This window comes from Schizosaccharomyces octosporus (assembly GCF_000150505.1).
Source record: "Schizosaccharomyces octosporus yFS286 unplaced genomic scaffold supercont6.1, whole genome shotgun sequence".
Lineage (NCBI taxonomy): Eukaryota > Fungi > Ascomycota > Schizosaccharomycetes > Schizosaccharomycetales > Schizosaccharomycetaceae > Schizosaccharomyces > Schizosaccharomyces octosporus.
In genome coordinates, this window is record NW_013185619.1 from 3,364,322 (window position 1) to 3,390,061 (window position 25,740).

General features: G+C 38.5%; 10 protein-coding genes and 2 non-coding genes across 12 annotated transcripts; 4 read left to right on the top strand and 8 right to left on the bottom strand.

The window, feature by feature from the left end:
• The first annotated feature begins 152 nt into the window (after nucleotides 1-152).
• On the top strand, nucleotides 153-1,473 carry SOCG_02327 (calmodulin Cam1). Its single transcript, XM_013160820.1, has 2 exons — nucleotides 153-245; nucleotides 356-1,473. Exons 1-2 carry the CDS (start codon nucleotides 243-245, stop codon nucleotides 803-805), a joined length of 453 nt encoding a protein of 150 aa, XP_013016274.1. The 5' UTR covers nucleotides 153-242; the 3' UTR covers nucleotides 806-1,473.
• SOCG_02328 (GARP complex subunit Vps53) lies at nucleotides 1,432-6,430 on the top strand. Its single transcript, XM_013160821.1, has one exon. The coding sequence runs from the start codon at nucleotides 1,984-1,986 to the stop codon at nucleotides 4,258-4,260; it is 2,277 nt and encodes a 758-aa protein (XP_013016275.1). The 5' UTR covers nucleotides 1,432-1,983; the 3' UTR covers nucleotides 4,261-6,430.
• Nucleotides 4,447-4,518, bottom strand: SOCG_16194. The gene has a single exon. It is a non-coding gene; the product is annotated as a tRNA-Pro (tRNA).
• SOCG_02329 (TIM23 translocase complex subunit Tim17) lies at nucleotides 4,915-6,158 on the bottom strand. Its single transcript, XM_013160822.1, has 2 exons — nucleotides 5,875-6,158; nucleotides 4,915-5,763 (listed from the first exon to the last, which is right to left on the bottom strand). The coding sequence occupies exons 1-2, from the start codon at nucleotides 6,004-6,006 to the stop codon at nucleotides 5,401-5,403; spliced, it is 495 nt and encodes a 164-aa protein (XP_013016276.1). The 5' UTR covers nucleotides 6,007-6,158; the 3' UTR covers nucleotides 4,915-5,400.
• On the bottom strand, nucleotides 6,112-8,340 carry SOCG_02330 (cysteine synthase Cys12). The gene has a single exon (XM_013160823.1). It carries the CDS (start codon nucleotides 7,752-7,754, stop codon nucleotides 6,561-6,563), a length of 1,194 nt encoding a protein of 397 aa, XP_013016277.1. The 5' UTR covers nucleotides 7,755-8,340; the 3' UTR covers nucleotides 6,112-6,560.
• Nucleotides 8,341-8,597: 257 nt separating this feature from the next.
• Nucleotides 8,598-8,668, bottom strand: SOCG_16195. Its single transcript has one exon. It is a non-coding gene; the product is annotated as a tRNA-Gly (tRNA).
• Nucleotides 8,669-9,947: 1,279 nt separating this feature from the next.
• On the top strand, nucleotides 9,948-12,152 carry SOCG_02331 (glucose-6-phosphate 1-dehydrogenase). The gene is made up of 3 exons (XM_013160824.1): nucleotides 9,948-10,043; nucleotides 10,109-10,175; nucleotides 10,399-12,152. Exons 1-3 carry the CDS (start codon nucleotides 10,027-10,029, stop codon nucleotides 11,815-11,817), a joined length of 1,503 nt encoding a protein of 500 aa, XP_013016278.1. The 5' UTR covers nucleotides 9,948-10,026; the 3' UTR covers nucleotides 11,818-12,152.
• Nucleotides 12,040-13,091, bottom strand: SOCG_02332 (polyamine N-acetyltransferase). Its single transcript, XM_013160825.1, has 2 exons — nucleotides 12,851-13,091; nucleotides 12,040-12,612 (listed from the first exon to the last, which is right to left on the bottom strand). Exons 1-2 carry the CDS (start codon nucleotides 12,947-12,949, stop codon nucleotides 12,214-12,216), a joined length of 498 nt encoding a protein of 165 aa, XP_013016279.1. The 5' UTR covers nucleotides 12,950-13,091; the 3' UTR covers nucleotides 12,040-12,213.
• Nucleotides 13,092-13,359: 268 nt separating this feature from the next.
• On the bottom strand, nucleotides 13,360-20,260 carry SOCG_02333 (U5 snRNP complex subunit Brr2). Its single transcript, XM_013160826.1, has one exon. The coding sequence runs from the start codon at nucleotides 20,145-20,147 to the stop codon at nucleotides 13,617-13,619; it is 6,531 nt and encodes a 2,176-aa protein (XP_013016280.1). The 5' UTR covers nucleotides 20,148-20,260; the 3' UTR covers nucleotides 13,360-13,616.
• A 23-nt stretch (nucleotides 20,261-20,283) lies between these two features.
• Nucleotides 20,284-23,217, top strand: SOCG_02334 (ATP-dependent DNA helicase). Its single transcript, XM_013160827.1, has 2 exons — nucleotides 20,284-22,855; nucleotides 22,897-23,217. The coding sequence occupies exons 1-2, from the start codon at nucleotides 20,583-20,585 to the stop codon at nucleotides 23,144-23,146; spliced, it is 2,523 nt and encodes an 840-aa protein (XP_013016281.1). The 5' UTR covers nucleotides 20,284-20,582; the 3' UTR covers nucleotides 23,147-23,217.
• SOCG_02335 (5'-methylthioribulose-1-phosphate dehydratase) lies at nucleotides 22,616-24,247 on the bottom strand. Its single transcript, XM_013160828.1, has 7 exons — nucleotides 24,225-24,247; nucleotides 23,968-24,172; nucleotides 23,893-23,916; nucleotides 23,768-23,845; nucleotides 23,647-23,703; nucleotides 23,435-23,604; nucleotides 22,616-23,383 (listed from the first exon to the last, which is right to left on the bottom strand). The coding sequence occupies exons 2-7, from the start codon at nucleotides 24,045-24,047 to the stop codon at nucleotides 23,190-23,192; spliced, it is 603 nt and encodes a 200-aa protein (XP_013016282.1). The 5' UTR covers nucleotides 24,048-24,172; nucleotides 24,225-24,247; the 3' UTR covers nucleotides 22,616-23,189.
• Nucleotides 24,207-25,673, bottom strand: SOCG_02336 (GTPase Rbg1). Its single transcript, XM_013160829.1, has 2 exons — nucleotides 25,454-25,673; nucleotides 24,207-25,391 (listed from the first exon to the last, which is right to left on the bottom strand). Exons 1-2 carry the CDS (start codon nucleotides 25,614-25,616, stop codon nucleotides 24,451-24,453), a joined length of 1,104 nt encoding a protein of 367 aa, XP_013016283.1. The 5' UTR covers nucleotides 25,617-25,673; the 3' UTR covers nucleotides 24,207-24,450.
• Between the last annotated feature and the right edge of the window lie 67 nt (nucleotides 25,674-25,740).

The window sequence follows — 25,740 nt, forward strand, 5'->3', positions numbered from 1 at the left end:
CAAAATGATCAGTCGAATTCTTGTTTATTCTAGTGTTTATTACAGCAAAAACACTTGTTCACTAAATATGTTTGTGGACTGAAACGAAATTCGATAAACGGTGACATCACCCGCTTTGTTCTCTCAAGGGAAGCCCTTAAGTGACATCCTTCCTTATTGGAAAATGAACGTAACCAGAGCAAAACAGTAAAAGCCGTACCGAAGGTCAATAAACAAGAAATACAACATAATAATAGACAGAAATGGTACGAGATTTTTTTTTTGAAATATCTATTTTTATGGGGGAGAGCTAACATGTGGCTGATGGGATTCTTCAGAATCCATCTGAAGATATCCTTTTTCAGCAAACGTTTAGGCTACACGTAATCTTACAGATGAACAGATTGCCGAGTTTCGTGAAGCTTTCTCTTTGTTTGATCGAGACCAAGATGGGAATATAACTTCAAACGAGTTGGGTGTTGTAATGCGATCCCTTGGTCAGTCACCTACAGCGGCCGAATTACAAGACATGATTAATGAAGTAGATGCTGATGGTAATGGAACCATCGATTTTACAGAGTTTTTGACTATGATGGCTCGAAAGATGAAGGATACTGACAACGAGGAGGAAGTGCGCGAAGCTTTCAAAGTATTTGACAAGGACGGAAATGGATATATTACAGTTGAAGAGCTTACGCACGTATTAACCAGTCTTGGTGAACGCCTTTCTCAAGAGGAAGTCACCGATATGATTCGTGAAGCTGATACTGATGGTGATGGTGTCATAAATTATGAAGAATTCTCACGAGTTATTTCTTCAAAGTAATAATCGTTTCGAGTATTTCAAAAACAATTACACACCATTAAAAAATTTTCATTCAATAACTATGTCCTATATTATCTTTTATTTCGATCGATCGAGAGTGACCTTAAACTTCGCATATTCCCGATTCTCCTAAGATCCGTTTACCGTTAACATGTTGCTTATACAGCTTGTGGAAAATTATTGCCCTTTTTCGTTGTGAGAATGAAGTGGATAACAATGATAATTTCGCTCTTTCTTCCTCTTTAAGGAATGATTTTTGTAATGAATAAAGCATTTTTTCTGTTAGTCTGTTACGTGAAGGTGAAGTGAAAGGATTTGAAAGTTTACTAAATCGCCTTTAAATATTTTGTTGTTTTATCAAACTAATCTTTTGTCATGAATACTTTCTGATATTAAAGAACAAGCATCTTGAATTATCGTTTGCATATAATGCTGCATATCTGTAACAGCTTGGTTCAAATGTTGAGCAATAGATGTTCGTTCTGTCGAAGGGTTCTCATAATTATGTATCCAACATTATAAAAGGTCGCTTTCAGCAAGATAATAGCTCAATTCGTTTAGTTTCTGGATACTGTGTAGCATGACCTCTTTGATATAAATTTTTCTAATACACTATGCGCAGAATCAGAAAATTTCCTATAATATTCACATTCCATTTATCATTACTGCTTATGACTAAAGACATTCTGTAAGAAGCTTCATCAATATTCACTACACATTAATTAGAAGACAATATAAAAAGTATTTAAAAATTTACGTATGTCCACCAATATTTTATATTTGTGAACAAACGCAAGTTCTCGCTGAAATCTTCATGTCGCCGAACCCTCTTTTCGTAGCGTGCTCAAGTTTTGTCTTAGAAATATATTCAAAAATTTAATTACAAGTTATTCTACACTGATTTATCTAATTCGATGCCCTTGCAATGCTTCTAGAAACCTCACGTTCATCCTAATTCCTTCCATCTTCCAAGAACCGTGCCACTACTTGTGAGATTGAATCTTCAGCAAACTAGGAAGACTTTCAATCGCAAGAAATTACTGAAATTGAACGTATTTCTACATAAAGTATATTGAAGCACTTCCAACTTTAGACCGATTATCCCTTTATATCTATCGCACAACCCTCATAGAAGCTTACCAAGGTGCGTTCGCTATTCGGAAGATTAACCAAGTTAGATGTCGGACGAACAAGCAGTACCTATAATATTGGAAAAATTACATAAAGATACATTCGATCATGAAGACGCCCTCCGAAGTCTGCTTCCTTCGACAACTTCCATCGAGCAGTTGAAATCAATACGCGGGAATTTAGTGGAACAATTAAATCGGTCGCAGGATGATTTAGGATCTATAAAAAATGGATATAATGAATCCAATAACAACTTACTGGCTCAGAAAAATGAATTCAACGTCACCGTCAGAGAAGTCGTTGGACAACTACAATGTTTACACTTGACAGCTGAAGATACTCAATCGTCAATCGTACAACTTACCTCGGAAATTAAGAACTTGGATGTTGCGAAAAAGAACCTTACTTCGTCCATGACCTTACTAAAACGTCTGCAGATGCTTGTGACAGCTTACGAAAAACTGCGGACTCTCAGACAAAACAGACAAATAGGAGAAGCGACTTCGTTAATGCTAGCTATGTTGCAGCTATTGCAATTCTTTAAAAACTACAGAAGTGTTGAAAGGATTGCTTCGTTAAGCCGAAACATCACGGAGTTTCAACGATCATTCTATGAACAAGTGTTTGAAAATTTTCAATTACAGTTTAAGAAAGCTAACAGTATACGAGGAGGGTTTAATGCTGCTTCAGTAGAAGGTCTGCATGAGCTGTGTGGTTTCATTGATGTCAATGGCCCAAAATGCTCAAATGCATTAAAGGATTGGTACTGTCATCATCAGTTGGATGGATTTTTTAAGGTATTTCGGGAAAACGAAGAAGCTGGTTTATTAGAAAATTTTTCCAGAAGATATGACTGGTTTTTCAAACTTCTTCAAACTTATGATGATCAACACGCTTTAATTTTCCCAGCTCATTGGAGGATGGATATTCAGTTATGCGTTTACTTTTGCAATGAAACGAAAGCAGACTTATCTAAGATATTAAAAGGAAAAGACATTTCTTATCCGGTATTTTTCACTTCCATCCGTCAAACATTAGATTTTCAGAATGCATTAAAAAAGCGATTTTCTCATGTTCTTAATGAGCATAGCCTAGAGGGAAGTATTAAAACCCAGACTTTTCAGACGTTCGAATCTCTATCTAACGAATTCAATCCTTACTACAAAGTCTATATTGAGCATGAAGCTAAACAATTGGAAACACTCTTTATTTCTTTTCCGTCGAAAGATGAAACTTCATCCGAAGAATCTAACCAAATACTTTCTTCTTCCATGCAACTTTTTCAACTGTATCGCAAAATCATGGGCCATTTTCTTCAATTTACCAGAGGCCCACCTCTAATAGGATTAAAAAATTTATTTGCTAATTGGTTAAGGAGGTATATTGAAATAGAACTTCTTGCAGACTTACAATCACTTTCTTTTTCACAGTACGCCGTTCATTTAAATACTGCCGAGTACATACATCGAACAACCTTGGAGCTTGAAAAGCGATTTCGGGAAGTATGTCATGCCGATTTACTGGAGCAAATGTCCTTTCAAAAAGTGATCGACAACTTGTTGAACTGTAAAAGCTTGTTAATTAAATCCTGCACGAAGAAGTTTGAAAATTCTATAAAAACGAGTTTAGAACCTTTTGGAAAAATGGATCTAAGGAATTTGGATACTGTGGGTGATCAGAGTAATTATGTATCAAACGCCATTCATGAAATGAAACTGAATGCTGATGAGTACCTGGGAACGATTGAACAGAATACGCTAGCTCGCAATTTCTGTGATCGGGTTTGCGAATCTTTCACAAGGCAATTTTTCTACTATATATATACGATTAAACCGATATCTGAAATCGGTGCAGAGCAAATATTACTGGATTTATGTTCGTTCAAGAATTTCTTACTGAAGTTGCCCAGTAGCAAGCCTGATTATACGATAACTGACAGCTACATTAACCATTTAACGATTTTCATGGGATACATTGAAACCCTGCTTAAAACTTTGTTGACTCCTTCTCTTCCAAAAGAAGGGATTATCCAAAGTTACCTTTTCCTAATTAAAGACCGATCGGTGTCGAATTTTACCATAATATTAGACATGAAAGGAGTACCGAAAAGCGAACAATCTAGTTATCTTCAATTATTTTCTTCTTTTGTTTCCAAAAAGAATGATCTCTCCGACAATTCTGCAATCTTTTTGTATTTAAACCCTTCAACATATACGGATTTGAACATACGGTCTCGTTTATCACTTGATTTAACACCGGAAGCAAGCAGTCGTACTTTACAGAGTCTAGGACGACTTTTTACCTCCAAGAAAAAAAATGGTTAATCTTTTGTTGCTATCTAACGTCTTTTAGTCATAGTTAAGTCTTTCATGTTTTCATGCTATTATTTTATGAACAGCCTTTCGATAAAACTTGCCCAAATTTAGTATGATATGTCTTTTTCAAACTACTTTAAGAAAAACTTTTAATTTCTACAAAGCAACTGCTTCTACAATTTAGATTGAAAAATTGGGCTGTTCTGGGAATCGAACCCAGGACCACCATCACCCTAAGATGGTATCATACCACTAGACCAAACGGCCGCTGTTATTTAGAACCCAAATCAAATCAAAACTATACAGTGCTTTGGCAACACATAATGCACAGCTATTGAGCAACATCTAAAAAATGTGATTTTTCATCAGAAATAGTGGAATTACCAAAATCTTTTTGGCAGGACCTCTACGCGCCTACTCAGGTAAGAATGTAATTCCACTATGCTCTGCTAGAAGAATATATATTTTCATCCGGCTACAGAAAACTATTAGCTATGTGATAGCCATCAGATGAAAACGCAAAAGGATTCAATTGACACTGTTTCTGACAATATTTAAAATTGGATAAAAATTATGAATGAGCAAGATAAATGGCTACACCTTGGTACTCTTAGTCTTGACATTCACTGAAGTGTATACGTGGCTTAAAGACTTAAATAAGTTTCAGAAGGTTATTTTTATTAAACATAGTAAATGTCTAATATGAGGGTAAGTAAATTACATGTCAGCGGAGAGGTAGAGGGTAAAAGAAGACGGTAAGTCAAAATGAGCCTTCATTTCCAGAACAAAATAATGCAAAACTCGATAATATCTTTCGGATTTTTTTGAACATGAAGATCACAACTTTAGGGTATATCCAATGACAAAGCAATACAACAATGAAAACCTATAATCAAATTTTGCTTTTCGAAGAAGATGACAGAGAAAAAGACTCGCGACCAGCAAAGACGTAAAATTGTATACTTGAATAAAAAAATTAGCGAGTAAAATAATACTAGTCAAGGGATCGCTGCAAGCGACAGAGAAAGAAGGGAAAAGAAGGCAGATTAGGAAGCCATATAATCAAAAATGCAGATTAGGTAAACTTTAGAAAATGTTCGTCTATCATGGTAATCAATGAAGCGATAGAAAAATTTTTCATTCCCATGATTAAATAGCAGCACCAGCAGGAGCAGAAGAAGACGAGGAAGCGGGTTCTGGGAGGACGGGAGCAACGGGACGATTTGCTTCTGCTTGCATACGATTCAAAGCGATACCAAGACCCTCAAAAACAGCCAAAATACAAGCACATCCAATAGCACCGTTACGGGTGGCTCTCCAACCACCACGAATAGCTAAAGCACCACCAGTGAAAAAACCAGCAATAATGGCGTTGTATGGATCTTCCTTCCTTCGGACTCCCTTTACGGCGCAATCGAATGTACTGAATAAACCACCCCAAACACCAAAGTTACCACCCAATACAGGAGCTCTAGTTTTGGCGGCTGTGATGGCGGAAATGCGCTTTTCTCCCTAAAACGTAAAAAATTAGTTTCTTTAAGCACAAGAAAAAACTTGATGTGCATGAAGTTGCTTTTGCCAACACGCAACCAAGGCGTAAAGAAACACGCTAAGAATTCATACCGCTGGACTATTTCTCCATCCTTTAATAGAGTGCCAAATAGCACCACCAATAGTACCCATGGAAAAGGCAGCACCAAAGTCATTTAAAATAACATAAGGGCAGGGATCTCTAGTATGATCAGCGCTCGCCATTTTGCAATTTTTGTTTTAAGTCCAAGGAATTTTTTTTAAAGGAGTAACAGGTCTACGACACCAAAAAATACGACGCCTACTAACAGAATGCGGAACCAGATTCGTCTCTGACCTTTTTCGTTGTCTGCTAAGGGCAAGTGTCTAATCGGAACGGTTTGTCCTTTCTAGATAATGAAGTAGAACGCCTACGGTGATCCGACATAATGAGTACACTGCAACACACTATACCGTAAACAAAAGAAAAAGATGAATGGAAAAGGAAGAGAATGAATGCTTTTTGTTTGACATTAGTTTGTCAAAGAAAAAAAAGGAGAAAAAGTTCATGTATAAGTCAAAAGACGGGTTGCTAAAAGGATTATCAATAAAAATGAGGATACGAAATATAAAACATATTGATTTTTAGTATACAGTAGTGCTTTCTCTTCTTTTTTTTATAAACTAAGCTAACCTGATGAAAAAGAATAGAAAGGAAAAGAAACTGGAAACGAGTGTATAGAGCAAACGAAAAATATACAAAGCAGGAAGGAATCAGTTGACATTGATCTTTAGCAAAGTTAAGGATTAACAAAATCCAGAGAGGCAGGAAGAGATGCATCCAGATTTCTCTTTTTAAGGAACTCGGGGTTGTAAAGTTTGGAGAAATGTCGACTTCCAGGATCACAGAGAAGTGTAACAATACGATGGCCGGGGCCAAGCTGTTTGGCGAGACGTACCGCAGCGACGCAGTTGATAGCAGAAGAACTACCAACAAAAAGTCCATCATTAACAATAAGGTATCGTGACATGGCAACGGCTTGTTCGTCTGTGATACGGTAGGCATAATCGATGTGAGGTTTGGCGATAGAAAAGTTGCGGGTCATGCGATTAATGCCGACACCTTCAACAATGGTGTCAACTTGATGACGACGGCGAGTTCCTTCGCGTTCCGCCAAGTCAAACATAACACCATGAAGGACTTTGTGATAAAGACCACTTCCTGGAGGATCAGCCAAACAGATTTTTACGGAAGGCGACTTGGATTTTAGGTACTTTGCGATACCACCCATCGTTCCGCCTGTACCAGAGCCAGCGACGAATGCGTCCAAATGTCCTCCACATTGACGCCAAATTTCAGGGCCTGTGGTTTTGTAGTGAGCTTGCCAGTTGGCCGGGTTTTCAAACTGGTTGGAAAAGTAGCCTTTTCCTGGAATAGAGTTATCTTTTGTGTGCTGAAGGGCGTGGTCGTGGGCGGCGTTGACAAAATGATTACGGTCGACGATAGGTGCTGGGGGAACACGTTGAACATGAGCACCCAGCAACTCCAGGACGTCACTTTTTTCCTTGGATTGGTCACTTGGCATAAAGATGTGGCATTTGTATCCAAGAGAACAACAAAGCATAGCGAGAGAGATCCCGGTAGAACCAGCGGTTCCCTCATAGACGACGTCGTTTTGGTGGGGAGTGAGCTCGCCCTTGTCCTGGGCACTTTGAATCATTTCGAGGGCAACGCGATCTTTTGGAGAGTTTCCTGGGTTGAGGAATTCGGCTTTGGCTAAGATGTCACAACCGGTGGCTTCGGACAAAGACTTGATTCTTACGAGTTTGGTATTGCCAATGAGACCTTCCACACCTTCAACGATATCCTCGTCGAAATGTTTCTCCTCTTTTGACTTGGATGAAGTTTTGGGAGCTATCCATTTTTGGAAAAGATAGCAAATTACGGCGCCAGCAAAGAGACCACCCACAATGTCTTGATGTCGTCTATCCATGATGGAGGCGGAAATGCTTTCGTACAAAACGGAACCAAAATAAGACTGCTTGTAGAAAGAATTATTTCAAATGAAAATAACAATAAAAACAGAAACAAAGCAAAAAAAAAAAACGTAAATAAAAAATTACAATGTCACCGTATTGATGAATAGACGATTCCACTATTTCTTTTCAAGTGTATGCATGAGCTAGCTAGCTAGCTGTAGGAAGAAGAAGGGTGGGTGTCATTTGATGACGAGGTCAGGCAAGACTCAAGCAAGGAGGCCATCTTTTGGGAGATTGTGTATGGAAAGAGAGTTTTTATTTTTATTTTTATTTTTACTTTACTTTATTTTATTTTATTTATTTTTTTGGTTTGCATTTCATTTTTATTTATTGTTGATGTGCATAGCAACTTTTTGCTTTTGCATCAGCTCAATTCGACTGTATGTTTGCAATTAGAAAAGAATGAGCAAAAACAGCAATGGAAAAGGTTTGTCGGAGGATGTTTCTGAATAACAATGATTGTTGTTTTGTCTGAATTCCGTAATGTTGTATTCAAATGAAAAGAGTGTGTCTTTTGTGAATTCCATTTTTACTCAATTTGGTATTCTATTCTATTCTATTCTATTCTATCCTATCCTATCCTATCCTATCCTATCGTATGGAAGTAAGAGGAGACTTTTGGAATGGTAAAATAAAGCGGTCGTTTGAAAGAAACACGGGATCGAATTTCTTTTTTCTTTTTCATAAATAAGGAAAACAAACAAAAAGAAACATTTTTAACGAAATCAAAAATCAAAATGAAATTCGATCCCTTGTCTTTTCTTTCAATAAAAAGGATTTTAAATGAAGATTTATTCTGCATCAGCCGGGAGTCGAACCCGGAGCGAATGCTTGGAAGGCATCCATGTTACCGCTACACCACTGATGCTGGATGAAATATTGCATGAAAAAAGACTCTTTATACCAAAAACTTCATCTCATGGACCAACCATGGAATAACCAGCAAATCTTTTGAGAACGTTATTCATTTTGAGGGTCGTTTTCATTGGACTGTTTCTTTCCGTTTTTCATTTCTCTTTGACTCGTACGAAGAAACCTCGTCCGCTTGTTTGGTTGCGACTGAAAAACTGCTGCAGGTTGAAAGATCCAAAAAAAAAAGCCGAAACGAAACGTCTGTGGGACCGCTTCGTCCGAAAGTTTGTTGAAAGCTTGAAGTTTTATCATTCGCGGGGCCCGCGTTTATTGTTATTATATTCATGTATCGAGGTTCCTTCGAGAATGTTACTCTAGCGCTCTTTTTGTCATTTCTACTAGTCTAGAGAGTGTAATGTGTAAGAGAGTGTCTTGGTGTCTGTGAGAAGGATTGTATGTTGCAACGATATCCATGATAGAATTAATAAATAGTATATGATAATTTATAGAAATTATTACTAAAGTGTAAAAGAAAAGAAAATTCTCCCTTGCTCGGTCGAGATTCGTTTGTATCTTGTCCTGTTGAATACAACATCGTAAGCCTCATCTCGGACGATGAATGGGTATGTCGCAAGAATGAAAAATGAAAAATAAAAGTAAATAAAAGAACCGTTCCATAGATCGTTACTGATGATTCGCCATATCCAATCGATTCCAACTCTTCCAGTGTCGCTAAAGCAATACTGCATTGCATTGCATGCATGCATCTGCATCCATCATCAATAATATTTCTTCAACTCAATTCTCGATTTTGTTGTCTCCCATCTCAAATTGCTTTCTCTGCTTCTCTAAAAAAAAAAAAAAAAAACATTAAATTCGTTAGACATTCAATTGGCTTTCCATTTACCAGTTTCAAGATTCATCCATTTCGTCTTTTCATCTTTCAACATTTTCTCAATTCATTTCGTTCCAATTTTCATTCATTTCATTTCCATTTTCAAATTCAATTTCATTTCATTTAGTTCAATTCTCTTTGCCTTTTGTTTTTATTCCATCCACTCACTCTTTTGACTGACTCTCTCTTGTCTTTCTGCTTGAAATATAATCTAGGTCCCTCGATATTACCATATTAGTAAAAAGCTCAGTAATAGATCCCACAGTATCACGATAGCGAGAACGGATTTGTCATCGGATCGGGTGCGTCATAGTCCTACCAATGGATCGACAGTTGACGAATGTTTCGAAAGATCTTCCATGTATATTTATAGTCAAATCCACCGGACTCTTCCAACTTACCATCTGCCGTTACAGTAGGTTCATTCAAATACTCACTCCTTTTCCTTGCAAATCTATTTCTATAGGATTTTTGTAAAGATGAGTTCTCCTATACAGTAAGTTTGCTTTCTTTCTTTTTGGTTGCTGGACGCGCTTTTACTAATGCAAACATTTTTTCTAGACCCATCAAGCAAAATGCTTCCATGGTCGTCTTCGGCGCCTCTGGTGATTTAGCCAAGAAAAAAACTGTATGTGGATTGACTTTTGCATGAAGCGTGCGTATTCAGCATATGTGTGTTTATCCAGCATGTTTTATGCGACACTCTGTCAAATAGTTTATGCTTTTTTTCAGTAGTTTTTACTGCTACGACCGTCTTCTCGTAAGCTAAGCTTCTCTCTCTTTTTGTTGGTTACAGCCGCTTCTGCACATCAATGTTTATTTCCGTTTCATCCGCTAATCCTTTTCAACAGTTCCCTGCTCTCTTTTCCCTTTACAAGGATGGCCGTCTCCCCTCAGACCTCGTCATCGTAGGCTATGCACGCTCCAACATTGAACCTAATGACTTTATTGAACGTATCACCCAGTTCATCAAGATCGACGATAATGACTCGGAAACCAAGAAAAAGTTGGAAGACTTCAAGACAAGATGCACCTACTACCGTGGTTCCTACGACGGTGTTGACTCTTTCCAAGGTCTCAACAAGCACCTTTTAGAACGCGAAGGCGATCGCGAGGAGCGCAACCGCGTCTTCTACCTTGCTCTCCCTCCTGACGTCTTCGTCTCCGTCTCTACCCACTTAAAGCAACAATGCTATCCCCAAAAAGGTGCTGCCCGTCTCATCATCGAAAAGCCCTTCGGTTTCGACCTCGACTCTGCTCGTGAGCTCCAATCCAAGTTGGACCCTCTTTTCCACGAGAACGAGATTTACCGTATCGATCACTACCTCGGCAAAGAAATGGTCCAAAACCTTACTCACCTTCGTTTCTGCAATCCTATCATCTCTCACTTGTGGAACAAGGAATCTATTTCCAATGTTCAAATCACTTTCAAGGAGCCCATTGGTACCGAAGGCCGTGGTGGTTACTTCGATACTAGCACCATTGTCCGTGACATCGTACAAAACCATCTTGTTCAGGTTTTGTCTTTGGTCACCATGGAGCCTCCTACCTCCCTTGCTGCCGGTGATTTGCGTGATGCTAAAGTTCAAGCTTTACGTCGCACTCGCCTTGGTGAGCTTAAAGACGTCGTCTTTGGCCAATACGTTAAGAGCAAGGATGGTAAGCATCCTGGTTACTTGGACGATGAAACCGTCCCCGAGGGTAGCAGATGTCCCACCTATTCAGCCATTCCTTTCTTCGTCGATAATGACCGTTGGGATGGTGTCCCCTTCCTCTTGAAGGCTGGTAAGGCCATGAACACCGGTAAGGTCGAAGTCCGTGTTCAGTTCAAGCCTGTTACCAACGGTTTGTTTAAGGATTCCCATCGTAACGAATTGGTCATTCGTGTCCAACCCAACGAAGCCGTTTACTTTAAGATGAACATCAAACAACCCGGTATCAGCTCCGAGCCTCTCCTCACTGACTTAGATTTGACCTACAAGAACCGCTTCACCAACATGAAGTTGCACGAGGCTTACGAAGCTTTGTTCTATGACGCTTTCGTTGGTGACCAGTCTCGTTTCGCTCGTATTGATGAACTTGAATGTGCTTGGACTTTGGTTGGTCCTCTTTTGGAATACATGGAAAAAGAGAAGCCTCAACCCGCTCCTTACGAGTACGGCTCGGAAGGTCCCGAGTGTTTGGGCGAGTTTTTGCAAAAGTTCGGTTACGTCTACGACAATCCTAATTACTATGAATATCCCGTGACAAACTTGCCTGATGACAAGTAATGTCCTTTATCAGACTTCGTCTGTATATCTTTCGTTTGGTTTTCTAAATTGCGTCTGATTTTTTTTTGAACAAAATTCAACCCCGGTTTGGTCTATGTTTATATATGTTTTGGTTATTATAGATTTTGTATACGGACTCTGCGGTTATCGGTACCCTTTGAGTTATCTAGATGTAGTTGGAAAGGCTTGTTTCTTTTTGTTTCATTCATTTTTGTCATGAAATATCTATTGCTATAATTTTCAACAAAACAGATCGTAAACAAATAATTGTAGTTACTAAAAGTTCAAAGAGATCTTGATATACTAAAAAGACTGTTATCGAGGACTGGAGTTGTAGGGACGAATCGTGCAAGTACATTAACTAAGGCACAATCCACATGTAATCATGTAATCGATCTATAATTCATAAATCATGTCGTACCAGGTATCACCTCCAAACTTGCAGGCACTTTCACCCATAAGCTTGAAACCGGTCTCCTCATAGAGATGGATCAAAGGCTTATGAGCCAACAAAGTTATGATCCGAGGCTTGGGACTGACAGTCTTTTCGCAGCGAAACTGTAGTTCTTTGATTAATTGCTTTGCGTAGCCCCTACTACGATGTGCAGGATGAATGGAAAGGGAATGGATAGCTACGTTGTTTCCCGTGGGCTCATGCTTGGACATCGAGTCTACCGTCACACTTTCCGACGATGTTCTGGTAGCCATCAAGTGTCCTATTAAGGTGGTAGTATGTTTGGTAGGAGCAAAAAGGCCAAGTTGTAACTCAGATGCTTGGGAAACTCTGTCAGTAATCTATAAAGAAATGTCAGTAAGAGAACGCATTCGAAACGAAAAAGAAGAAATACTAATTTGTGCCGTAAATAAAGAATTATCCATCTATGCACCAAGCAGTTACTATACTCCACTCAACTTTCTTTACTTCGTTCATGAGATTGCCGATATATTCCCATAGACGATAAATATCTTTTCAATTAATCAAAAAGAGAAATTGGGCATTGTATTTCTTCTTCTCCTATCTGTTTTGACATACAGTCTTAAGAGATGCACGTTCATTTTCTGGAAAACACAAGTCCTCAAGATGAGCTACCTGCTTTATTTCAGACTTTTCAATGTTTCTAATGTTTACCATGTCGAAATATAAATAGACTTGAGTGAATACAAGATTGCAAAATCCTCCGTCTAAGTGGCTCTGGAGAGAAGTGCATTTACGTTATGTTCGACCGTGTTCCATATAACTCGTTTTCCTAAATGACTACCCTCTAGACATCTACTAGCTAGTTAATTATAGTTAAATATACATTGCAAAGATTTTGAAAAGCTTATACAGACCTTCCTGTGTCTTTATTCTTAGAATACACTAAGCGCCTTTATTGATGTTAATTCATGATTATGAACATTTTAAAATGACTAAAACAGTCCTTCCTATTAATTCATGTAAACGAAAATCCTCCATCTTCGAGAAATACTTTCAGCATTCCTCTGGAAGAACCTATTCTCAGTCCTGGATTTGGCTTGCAGCTACTTGACATCTACTCATTATATAAAATCAATCCATTTATTATTTACAAAACCGAAACGATGTTATCCTCATTATAAATAAATTCCTCTAAACTAACTCTATTACGGCCAAGAAGCAGTCATTAGCCTGATCCAAATCCTTTTCTGCTTTCACTCCGGCTTCATCCAAAATAGAAGAAAGCATTCATTAAATTCCTTCATGTATAAAGAATCGCAAGATAATAATAATCGAATCAGCAGAATTCTCCAAGCCGAAATTAATAAGCGTTAAATATTGTTTATTCTTCTGCATCATCCATTTCTTCGTCCAAAGGCTCCAAAACATCACAAGAAAATTCTTTTTCATAATCAACCCCCATATAGGAGTCGCAGAAGCAACTGAGTTTAAATGACTTTTTACCCATTTCGGGTGGTACAAACTCGAGTTTCGTGGTTAAGGATCGACCCAAGGTGACCTTCTTAATCGCTAAAAGATTCTGGTCATCGGAAACCACTAACCACCAATGCTCCGTTTTCTTCACGGGGAAATAAGGGGCAAACACTGTGATATCAATATCCTCCTCTTCTTCAACTTCCCGGTTCAATTGCACTAACAACAATGTGGACGCGTTTGCATGTACATTATCCGAATCATGAACTTCAAAATTAATGTCAATGTCGGGGTATTTATTAATAAATTCTGCACATTTGGCAAGGTGAGCATTATCCATTTGCAACAACTTCACGCGTTCATCGTCATCCATGTCAATCACATCGAAAACGTCTTGCACACCCTTCTCGTTGCAGCGTTTAATCAATGCATCATCGAAATAGGGAATCTGTTTCAACGGACTGTCGCGATCCCAGACAGCCTGAGTAACCATCTGGGACATTTCCATTGGTCTGATACAAGCGACGAGATGACCTTCGGAAGAGAGAGTATCGACACATGCACTGAGCAAGTTCAATACTTTGCTAAGTAAGAACTTTTGGTCCAACGCCAATTCTGCAGGTAGTTCAAAACGTGAAAAATGGGCAGCTAGTAAAATAAAAGATTTTGTGTGAGAATCCTCATAATCCGGGCTACTTAGGCGAACCGGTAGCCGTGAATGTATACGAGCTAAGGCAATATCCTCATATTTCCTTATAGGCAATTGTTCATATTCCGCAGCAGATGTCACAATTTCCAATAAACCTTTCATCTTGGTACGCTCTGTTAAGCTTAGAGCAAAAGTCTGCATGGTGACATAGGTAATCCCGTAAAACGAGGCAATCATTGCCAAATTCAGGGGTACGCAACTGTCATCTTCTTCATCCACGGTGATCAAACGGGCTTCGTTTAGATCATTCATAGTGGTTTCAACAATATCTGAAAGGAATTCTGAAACGGATTCGTGGGTTATGTCCTGAAGACCGTAATACGTAGGATTCGCAACCAATCTTCTATACATGTAAGTCCATGTCAACCAATCTACAGCATCCTGTTTGTTTTCAACAGTTTGCGTTGAGATTTCCGAAACAAAAGCATCGTGAAGCCACACCTGCAAGTGACTTTCCATAGGTAATGGTTCATTTAAGAATCTCTTGTAGTAGTCCTTCTTAGTATTTACCGTCAATAGAACGGCCTGACTAACGACATTGGTTCTCATATTTGCAGTGAAACCTAGCATTTGCAGTAAGTCACTGATTGGATAATCAATGTATCGATGCTCTTTTCCATCATATTGCTGAGTACCCATAACAATCACCACATTTGACTTGACATTCAAAGAATATATTACATCATGTGTAGCAATTAATACTTTCATAAGACCATGATTAAACATGGTCTCAATAATGTCCTTGTCGTGTGACGACGTTATTTCAGAAACGAATGCTATTCCGTGTCTAAGAGATTGACGCAAAGTAACGTCTTGGACGGTCTCAATTGCTTCCGTTTCTGCTACAGAAAACTGGTATTCATCTTCATCTGCCAAACTAAATGTAACGATATCAAGAGCAAGCTGTCTGGCGACTTTCCGATCAGGTGTGAATACAAGACTGGATTTTCTTTGAGATATACTTTGTACAAGCACACGGTATACAGGTTTAGCCATAGCCAACATAAGCGATGGAAAATGGCTTATGCTAAATGACTGCAAATGGATTGTTAATGGATTAGGCCTATCCTTGGGACTAAAGTTGAATATATTCTGAGGATTAGCACCTAACCACTCACCAAGGTCTCGTGCGTTAGCCAAAGAAACAGAGAAACCAACAATTCTTATATGCTTTTCTAATTGCAAAGACATATAACGAATTCTCGAGAGTACTACTTCATAAAGAGGCCCGTGGGTACCACCCAATAACTGAAGATTGTCACATATGTACATATCGACCTTATGTATGCTGCGCATTGTTCTCCATCTCTTTGATAACGAATCCCATTGAGTTGGGGTAGCAAGTATAAGATCAGCAACTTGAATAAGTTTCAGATCTTCAGATCGGTCGCCTGTCAACTTAAACAGCACCTTTCCTTCACCAACATTACCAAGTCTTTCTTTCCATTCTTCAAACTTTTGATCCACGATTTCTTGCAATGGGGCAAGATAGACAGCACTACCAGCGTCGGGATTTTTCCAATTATTCAATAATGCAAGTTCAGCGCAAACACTTTTTCCGCTACCGTTGGGAGCGCCAATAAACAAGGTATCATTTGATTTGTATAAGGCATTAAAAACCTGAGTTTGCAATTTGTTAAAATGACTGAATTGAGACTCGTATAATGAAATATATTCAGGATTTCCTAAGGCAGTAATAGGAACGTTCTGTAAATCAAGAAGAGGTGTTGGGGCTGGAAATTTCTCGGGCATAATCAACCGCTTAAATGACAACGGTACTTTGAAATTGCAATGTAACCAACGATCTGATACAACAGTAATGAAGTAATTAGGAGGAAGAGGCTCCGTCAAGCCAACAGTAAAATTCACAATATGTTCATCTTCCTGATACTTCTTGAGCAAAAAGAATTGTTCGTAATGCAATAGATTCTCACCATTGACATCTTCAACAAGTATCCAAAAAGCCTCAGAAGTACCACTAAGGGAATCATCCCAAGTAAACTGAGAAGTTATTGATAATTCAACTCTCAGCAATGATCGAGTGATAGGTTGAATATGAGCTTCTACATTGATTCTTGGAAATGACTGAACCATATTATAAATCCGTCTTCCTTCCTTGGGAACGCCAATTAATTCACCCAACTCAGCAGGATCTAAATCAAAATAGCGGTACCAAGAAAAATCTTTCTTTTCAACTCGTCGAATTACTTCATTGGGGCAGTTTGGAAATTGTCTTAAGGGACTCATTGTGGGCCAAAGACGCTTTTCAATCATCTTGCAAGTGTCTAATGCCATCTTCGCAACAGAGGACCACCCACGACGAAGGGCAATTTCAAAGATTGCTCTCATAATTCTTCCTGCAGACTGCGTTACATAAATCATGTCTGCTACTAAAGCAAAACCATCAAGCTGTTGCCTTGAAATATATGATTGCAACAATGCGTTGACCTTCGCTGAAGAATCATCAAGGCCTTCACGTATAGGAATTGGCACGCGCTCTAACAGTCTTGCGAGTTCAACCTTTTCTTCCTCTCGTACGGGTATATATTTGAATTCATCCGATAAGCTAAAAATCCTGAAGAGCTCTATGAAAGATATAGACTGATTGAATAATCTGTTATATGTAGCCATTGAGTTATGAGATACATAGTAGCTGGCAGCAACTTTGCCCAATTCAGTGGCCGTTAACGTACCAGTTTCTTTGTTGTAAACAAGAAGCCTACATTTTTCAAGAAGTAAAGCAGCAGAATGAATTAGATCGGCTCTCTTCTGTAATAAATATTTGTCATCTTCATATTCCGGGCCTACACTGTAAAGACCAGGAGATCTTAGCATTCTAACATATAGATAAGTAAAACCCAACCATTCAACACCATCTTCAATACTTCTAACTGAACCCATAGCTAGTTCTGCATTTAGACAATCTGCTAAGCGAGTCATCAGTTGCGATTCTATAGGTAATTGTTGGTTCATCAAGGATAGATAATACTGTAGTTCAGAGTGTGCAGTAATAATTATACCTTCACCATATGTGTCAAACTGTGGTCGACCTGCTCTACCAAGCATTTGAAGTACATCCTGTGGTGAAAGCTCTGTCCACATACCTTTCTCAGGTGAATATATTTGAGTACCTTTGATGATTACAGTATGGGCTGGTAAATTGACACCCCACGCCAAAGTGGCAGTACATACTAGAACTTGAATTGTACCCTCCGCAAATAAATCCTCTGCTGTTCGGCGATCTTCTCGTCGCATTCCTGCATGATGTATAGCAAATCCATAGGGAAGAAGATCTTTCATATGCTCGTTTTTAGTAGTATCAGCTTCGGTTTGTAAAATTTCACGAGAAGCTGCATCCGAACGCAAAATATGACCAATTGTTTCTTCTTCTAAAGCCTTATCTCGTATAAAACGAGCAGTCTTATAAGTTTCTTTCCTAGAATGCACAAATATAAGAACCTGATTTTTGCCAGCGTGCTGCATAGTTTTCTCATAGCAAACTTCATTAGTAGCCTGCAAACGCTTAATTGGCTTCTTTTCAGTTACTCCAATAAACTCTTGCTTTAATGGACAAGGGCGATATGTTGAATCAAAATAGAACAAACCCTTGTTGGGATTGACTCGCAAAAAACTCGAGACATCTCTATAATTAGGTAGAGTAGCTGAAAGGCCTACTAAACGAATCCTCTCCAAAGATTCTTCCTGATGACGAAGGGTACGTGCAACAATAGATTCCAAAACCGGCCCTCTTTCATCATGTAGCAAATGAACTTCATCAATGATTATTAAGCGAACTAGATTCACGTACGATAAATCATTTGATTTTCTGGTAATAATGTCCCATTTCTCAGGTGTTGTGACAATAACTTGGGTATTCGTTATCTGTTGCTTAGTTAACTGACTATCACCAGTTAATTCTGAGACTTGAAGTCCGTATGGGTTTAAGCGCTTTGAAAAATTATTAACCATTTCTTGGACCAATGCTTTCAATGGCGCGATATAAACGATCTTAAATTCATTCTTTTGAAAAGAAAGATCAGAATTGAGGTGTTTCTGTAATTCATTTAAAATGCATAGCATAGCCACATTAGTTTTACCTGCACCAGTAGGAGCACAAAGTAAAACATTTTCATCTGTCCCATAAGCGATTGGAAACAAGTGACTCTGAATTCGGTTTAACGTAGGCGTATTAGGAAATGCTCCATGTGCCCATTCAGGAAGTTCACTCACAGATACTAATCGTTCATCTGGCTTCATTGTAGCCTTCGCTGGAGCAGGAACATGTATTTCTTCATATCCTTTACCAGTACGTCGGAATGACCCCTCAGGAAGCTTGACTGCCTTATTCGACATGAGATGAGCACCTTCCGAAAACACATAGTTCTCCAAGTTTACTTGTTGTTTGGGAGTTACTTTATTGATCGCCTGGTCAGCACTGGGCCTGAGTGCCGCATCTTCAACAGGAGTAAGTGTCTGTCCATCTACGGAAGCTTTTGCATCTTGTTGTGAAACCTCGGAAGGAATAGGTACATTATACTCCAAAGATTGTAATATCCAGGACTGGCCAGCTTCTCGAATATGGGTCTCAATATTTAAGCGTTCCTTTGTATCGGGAGCTCGCTTAAGTAGAGTGCAGTAAACTATCATCCACTGATTTTTCGTTAATAGTTGTACCAAAGAAAAATGCTCATAATCAAAAATATTCATTAAATCATTTTCAAGTTCACCGAGATCAACATTAGATGAAAGAGAATCGAATGCAAGACTGGTTTTTTCTTGACAAATATGTGCGTCATGATAATATTTTGCAACTTCTCTTTGGAGCCAAAATGCATCTATGTCTCTAGGATGAAGTCTTGAATCTTCAGATACTTTTTTAGCATTGCCAGAAATAACGGCTACTTCTGTGTCTTGGTCTTCTGTAGGAACTCCTTCGTCTTCTACACCTTCGTATTCGGCGGCAGTGGGTTCTTCTTCTTCTTCTTCCATTGCTTCAACCGCTTCTTCTTCTTCATCTGCTTCATTGAACAAAACAGGAACACCTGAATCATACAAGTCCCTTTCGTCCATGGCAGTTTCTTTCTCCTTTGTATAATCAGTCAAACGATTACCAAGATTAACTAATTGGGAGAACCGATCGTTAGGGACCTTGGCACCTAAAATCTCATTCACCTGTTCAATTTTGCTTGAGTCTACTAAGGTATCATCTTTAATGATTTCAATTACCAGGTCGGATGCAGATCGTAAGACCTCAGGTGCCTGATCACCTAAGTATTGTTGCACAAAGGCTAAAATGTAGTCATATACTTCGCGTGTCTCATCCGTTAAGGGTTGGTATCTTAAAGATTCTAAGGTATCAGAAGCGCCTAGCAAAGTTGAGCCAGGTGTACCTTTACGCCTAGGTAATTTAGCTTCAGTCCTCGCAGGATATCCCTCAGCAACAGGAACACGGTCTTCCTGTACCTCTTGAGTAAACCCTTGAGGAAGAGTCTCTGCTTTACTCGTTTGTGCACGAGTACCCATTTCAGATACATTAACGCGATTCGCAAGAGACTCTGGTTCACCCGTAGGCTCAGTGTCACGTCTAGAAACAAATCTTCGATCAGGTTGCGTAACCAAATTTGACATCGCATTGTAACTATACTGCGACGTGTCAATTCTAGGTTTATCCTTGTCACTTCCATGTTTGGAGGGATCTTTCGACCCTCCTTTGGAATTAGCACTCGACATGATTGTGAGTGGCGGACGGTAAGTTCCCTATGCTATTAAATACAGTATAGCTTTTAGTTAGAAAAGCAGGTGGTGTATATGTCGATGGGTTTGTCTGGAATAGAGAACTACAGTGCACGGCAGTGCATGGTTTATAAAACCACTATGGCTCATTATATACTTACGGTAGCATATCGTAAAGTCGTTATTTGAACTTTCAGTTTTCTATGCAAATGAACCGACTCTTTGTCAATAAACAGTATTTATTAACTATATTTGGATTTCGAACGTTTGTTGTTTCTTCAAAAGCATATATGAATGTTAGGTGAATTAATTTACGTAGGAATAAGACTATACCCTACCAGTAGCGCCGGATGTGATTTAAGAATCGTCTGGATGCAATTGAAAAGCGTTGTAATTTACTAAAAAAAATTAGAAATAAAATCCCTCTAAAGAATGACTGATGACGATTCTTTTGAAGGGGACGAATGGGATAGCTTGGACGTGCAAGCAGTAGACGAAATTGAGCATGAATTACAAAACAATACCGTTGGGTTACAAGGATATTCAGTTGACGAATATATAGAAGCCCATAATCAAGAGCCACTTCGATTACAGCACGAACTAGATCGAGATGCTGCTAATCAATGGATTTATCCAATTAATGTGTCATTTCGGGATTACCAATTTAACATTGTTAAGAAAGCACTCTTTCAGAATGTCCTAGTCGCTTTGCCAACAGGTCTTGGTAAGACGTTTATAGCTGCAACGGTAATGATGAATTATTTTCGATGGTTTCCCAAAAGTTATGTTATTTTTATGGCTCCTACGAAACCCCTAGTGACCCAACAAATGGAAGCTTGTTATAACATAACAGGAATTCCACGAAATAAGACAGCTGAATTAAGTGGTCAAGTTCAGGTTGGCATCCGAAACCAGTACTATCAAGAAAGAAATGTATTCTTTGTTACTCCTCAAACACTTTTAAACGATATAAAACATGGAATATGTGATCGTACGAAAGTATCGTGTTTGGTCATTGACGAGGCACATCGCAGTACCGGAAACTATGCTTATGTAGAGGTTGTTCGTCTTCTGTATTTTGGGAATAAAAACTTTCGAGTCCTGGCATTGAGTGCGACCCCTGGAAGTAAGATCGATGCTATTCAGAATGTTATAGATTCGCTGCATATTTCTTGCATAGAAATCCGTAATGAGAATAGCATTGATATCGCACAATATGTACATAAAAAAGAAGTAGATCGAATTTTAGTGGATTTATCTCCTGACATAATGGACCTGAGGGATCGATTTGCAGCTCTTTTAGAACCAATGCTATTAAAATTGAACCAAGGAAATCTTTACCGAGTACAAAACGCTAGAGAAATTAATTCGTTTACTTTGGTACAAGCAAAACAAGCTTTTATAGCAACTTCTGGGCAAAATTTTGCCAATAACCAACGATGGGACATATTAAATACGTTCGATGCGCTTGCGACGTTTGCGTATCCTCTCAATTTATTATTGAATCATGGTGTCCGTCCCTTTTGCGAAAAGCTTCAGGAAATTGAAGAAGAATGCTCCACAGGACGAGCAGGCTATAAGAGAAGGATCTTGGCTAATCCGGAATTTAAGTCGTTGCTGCACGATACTAAAGTTTTGCTTGATAATAATGATTTTTACGGACATCCAAAGCTTGAACATTTGCAAGAAATTGTAGCTAATCATTTCGGTGTGGAAAATAAAGACAACGAAAATACCAGGATCATGATTTTCGTCGAAATTAGATCTAGTGCCGAGGAAATATTTCGCATACTAAGTCGCAGCTATCCTACAGTGCGGCCTGCAATTTTTATAGGTCAATCTTCAATAAGAAAAACTACGGGAATGTCTCAGAAATCCCAAAATGAAACAGTGAGGCAATTCCAGAAAGGTGATATTAACACATTGATAGCTACTTCGATTGGTGAAGAAGGTTTGGACATTGGAGAGGTCGACATGATTATTTGCTATGATGCCTCCGCTTCTCCTATTCGAATGTTACAAAGAATGGGTAGAACTGGAAGAAAACGAAAAGGTTATATTTACATGCTGTTAACACGAGGAAAAGAAGAAGCTAAGTGGGAGCGCGCTAAAGATGCTCATAAAACAATTCAAGACAACATTATTCAAGGTAGAGGACTTGCTTTATCTGACAAATCTCATAGGATTCTTCCTAAAGAAATTCAGCCTATGTGTGAAAAGAAGATTGTGGAGATTCCAAAAGAAAATTCCGTTCCCATTGTGGCTTCTAAAGATAAGCAAAAACAGAAAACAAAAAAGAAATTTTTTATGCCAGAAAATGCCTTACATGGCTTTATACAAGTATCAAGTCTAACAAAACCTAAGAGGTCGGCTACTGTTGAAGATACTTTTGAAATTACTGAAGACGAACCTACTCCCGAACATAACGAGCAATTAATTTATTATAGACGAGTACCGAAAAGGATGATAGATATTCATAAAGGACGAGATTTCAAAAACATGAATACGACAAGCAGAGTCCCCCATTCTTTAGCTTTCAAATGCATCCAGTCTTTTTTACATAATATGAGCCGCTACAAAGACAACACAATAATTTACAAATGGAGGGAAGTATATCAAGAAATTTTGAGAGAGGAAAGCCTGAATGACTCTGTTCACAAGAAACCAAGGATTTCTAACCTACAAAAACATTTTGATGCTACTTTGTAAGTATTTCTTTTTTAATTATTTTTTTTTTAACAAATAGAGCAAGGGATTCTAGAATTTTATCGAAAGGGAGGCTAGAACACCGAAAGCACCGAAAGTTATACCCTTCGAATAACGGCGCGGACGCATTGAATGGGGAAGAAAATATAGACAGAGATCTCCCAAGTCTAAATTTCACGACTTCTCAAAACCGCTCAAACACTGATATAAACTCTTCTTATATTGATAGACAGCATCGACTACAGCAGTTAGTAGAAAGGCGTAAACGATCCAAAGGGATGTGGGTATAGAAGTTAATAGACTCATTTATTTAAATTATTTATAGAACCCTAATTATAAATTCTTGATTTTATAATCCAGTTCAAATAGATAATCGTAGCATTCCATTTGTGTTTTTGACTTTTCCCAAGTAGATCCCCAACCTATGGCTCCGTAACCACGAATAAGGATTGCATTAGTTTCCGGATAGTCTTCGAGGGTTTGTTTTATACTTTCGTAAATTCGTTCCGTGGAATCATTCTGTATTACTATTTTGATTAGTCGTTAGTAAGGTACAAGAGCAACACAAAGAAGCTTACTCGGAACTTTCAAAGAGTCAAAACAGCAAAGGTATCCATTACTAGGATGACCCTTGGGAATTCCTTTGATCATCTCTTTTGATCGTGTGTGAAATTCCTTTGCAGGATAAAGTGAAGCACCAAGAGCAGCAATTGAAGTAGACAGGATACAAGACACGGCATTTCTTTTTCTAATTTACGTCTAAGATACTAGTACATGACTGTATACTTACTGTAGAATGTAGGCAAAAATCTTAGACCATTCAACATTATCAACTTTGGGAGAATCGCTAAAAGGTGTTAGTAAATAAACCATTACTGTTTAGTTTTCTTTTATTAATTGGCTAATCTTACCTTAGTGAAAACTGTACAATTTCACCTTCCTGTAACAAGTCCCTTTGAACACGGTCTTTTGCGCAAAGTAGTTCGTTCCTAAAAGGGAGTCAGCATGCAAAGAAGTACTGACTGTATTTAATTACCCGTTTCTTAAACAGAAATTTCCACTGCATCAGTTAGCTACGAGCAAAAAGGTCAAACCAAAGCACGCTCGCTACCTTCCAAATCTCATCCATCCTTGTTTATAAAAATGAAGAATCAATTCCAAAACTAACTGTTTTTCTTTTTCTAGACTCATTACTATCGTATTATATATATGACCTTTCAAGTGGATTTAATTTCTTTCTCTGTAGTAGAAATAAGTGGCTACGTCCCTAGTTGCACTCACAAAATATTTGGGGACTTGAATGTTTTAATCAAATTCTTTTACATATGAGTAACGAAGAATTAAATAAATTATACTGATAAAACTTACAAACGTAGACAACGAGAATAGACAAAAATAATTTTCAATACATTAAAACCCTATATAAAACACCACCAGTTGGAAAATATTAACACGTTCAAAAGAATTTTTAAAACAAAAAAAGTTTTTCTTTTTTTGCTTAAATATACGACTCACTAAAAGATAAAAGGGAGAACAGGAAAAGGTAAACTGAAAGACTGAGGAAGGAGCCGAAATGTTGAAAGATAGTAAGGTTTTACTTTTTGACAATTGTAACAACGTCTTCATCCAACAAAATATGAGAAAGACCAACACGCATACCGGGATAAGGAACGCTCTTACCCCAAACGTAGGCATGCTTAAACTGACTTTTGATACTGGAGTGAATGTTATTACAGAAATCTTCAACACTAGAGTGACCAGAACGAAGAATGACAGGTTCCGAGTAGTCAGGATCGAGACCCCTAGGACGGGTGTAAATACGAACCAAGTTTAAGTACTCCCACATTGTACTCTTGAGTTCATCAATGTTCCAACCCTTATGACCACAGATAGGAACAGCGTTGGGGATACGATCAATCAAGTCTAATTCTTCCAAAGAGATTTCATCAATCTTGTTAAGGACGTAGAGAGCTGGAATGTAGACACGATTTCCTTCTAAAACGTCAATCAAGTCATCAATGGTAGCATCGCAACGGAAGGCAATGTCAGCGGAGTTAACACGGTATTCGCTGCATACAGCGCGGATTTCGTCCATGTCAATATGATTAAGAGGCACAGTGTTGGTAATGTTAACACCACCACGTTCCTTCTTTTTGAAGACAATGTTCGGGGGATCCTTGTTTAAACGAATGCCGAAACCTTCTAATTCTTCCTCAATGATACGCTTATGAGACATGGGTTTCAAAACATCCAAAACGATAAAAATAAGGTTGCATGTACGAGCAACTGTAATAACTTGTTTACCACGACCACGGCCGTCTTTGGCACCCTCAATAATACCAGGCAAGTCAAGAATTTGAATTTTAGCACCGTTGTACTGCATAACACCAGGGACAGTTGTCAACGTAGTAAATTCGTATGCTGCAGCTTCACTACGAGTGCCAGTCAACTGGTTCATCAAGGTACTCTTACCAACAGAGGGAAATCCAATAAAACCGACAGTACCAATACCAGTACGAGAGACATCGAAACCGACTAAAAAAATTAGTATTCAAGAAAAAAGGGGAAAAAAAACGTTTATAATATAAAATACATACCACCTCCGCCACCACCACCGCTACCGGTTGGTGTGATGAGTTCGCGTTTAAGTTTTGCGAGTTTAGCTTTGAGCAGACCCAAATGCTTAGCCGTAGCTTTGTTTTTTTGGGTCCTGCTCATTTCATCTTCGATGTCCTTGATCCTTTGAGCTGTGGTCGACATTTTGGGCTCCCTTCCAAGATGCGATATTGGAAATGGTCAGAAACAAAAAAAAAAATACCTCTGACTACGTAAGGAATTTTCGGTTGTTCCGCGGTTCATATACTCCTATTATCGAGGTTCCGCG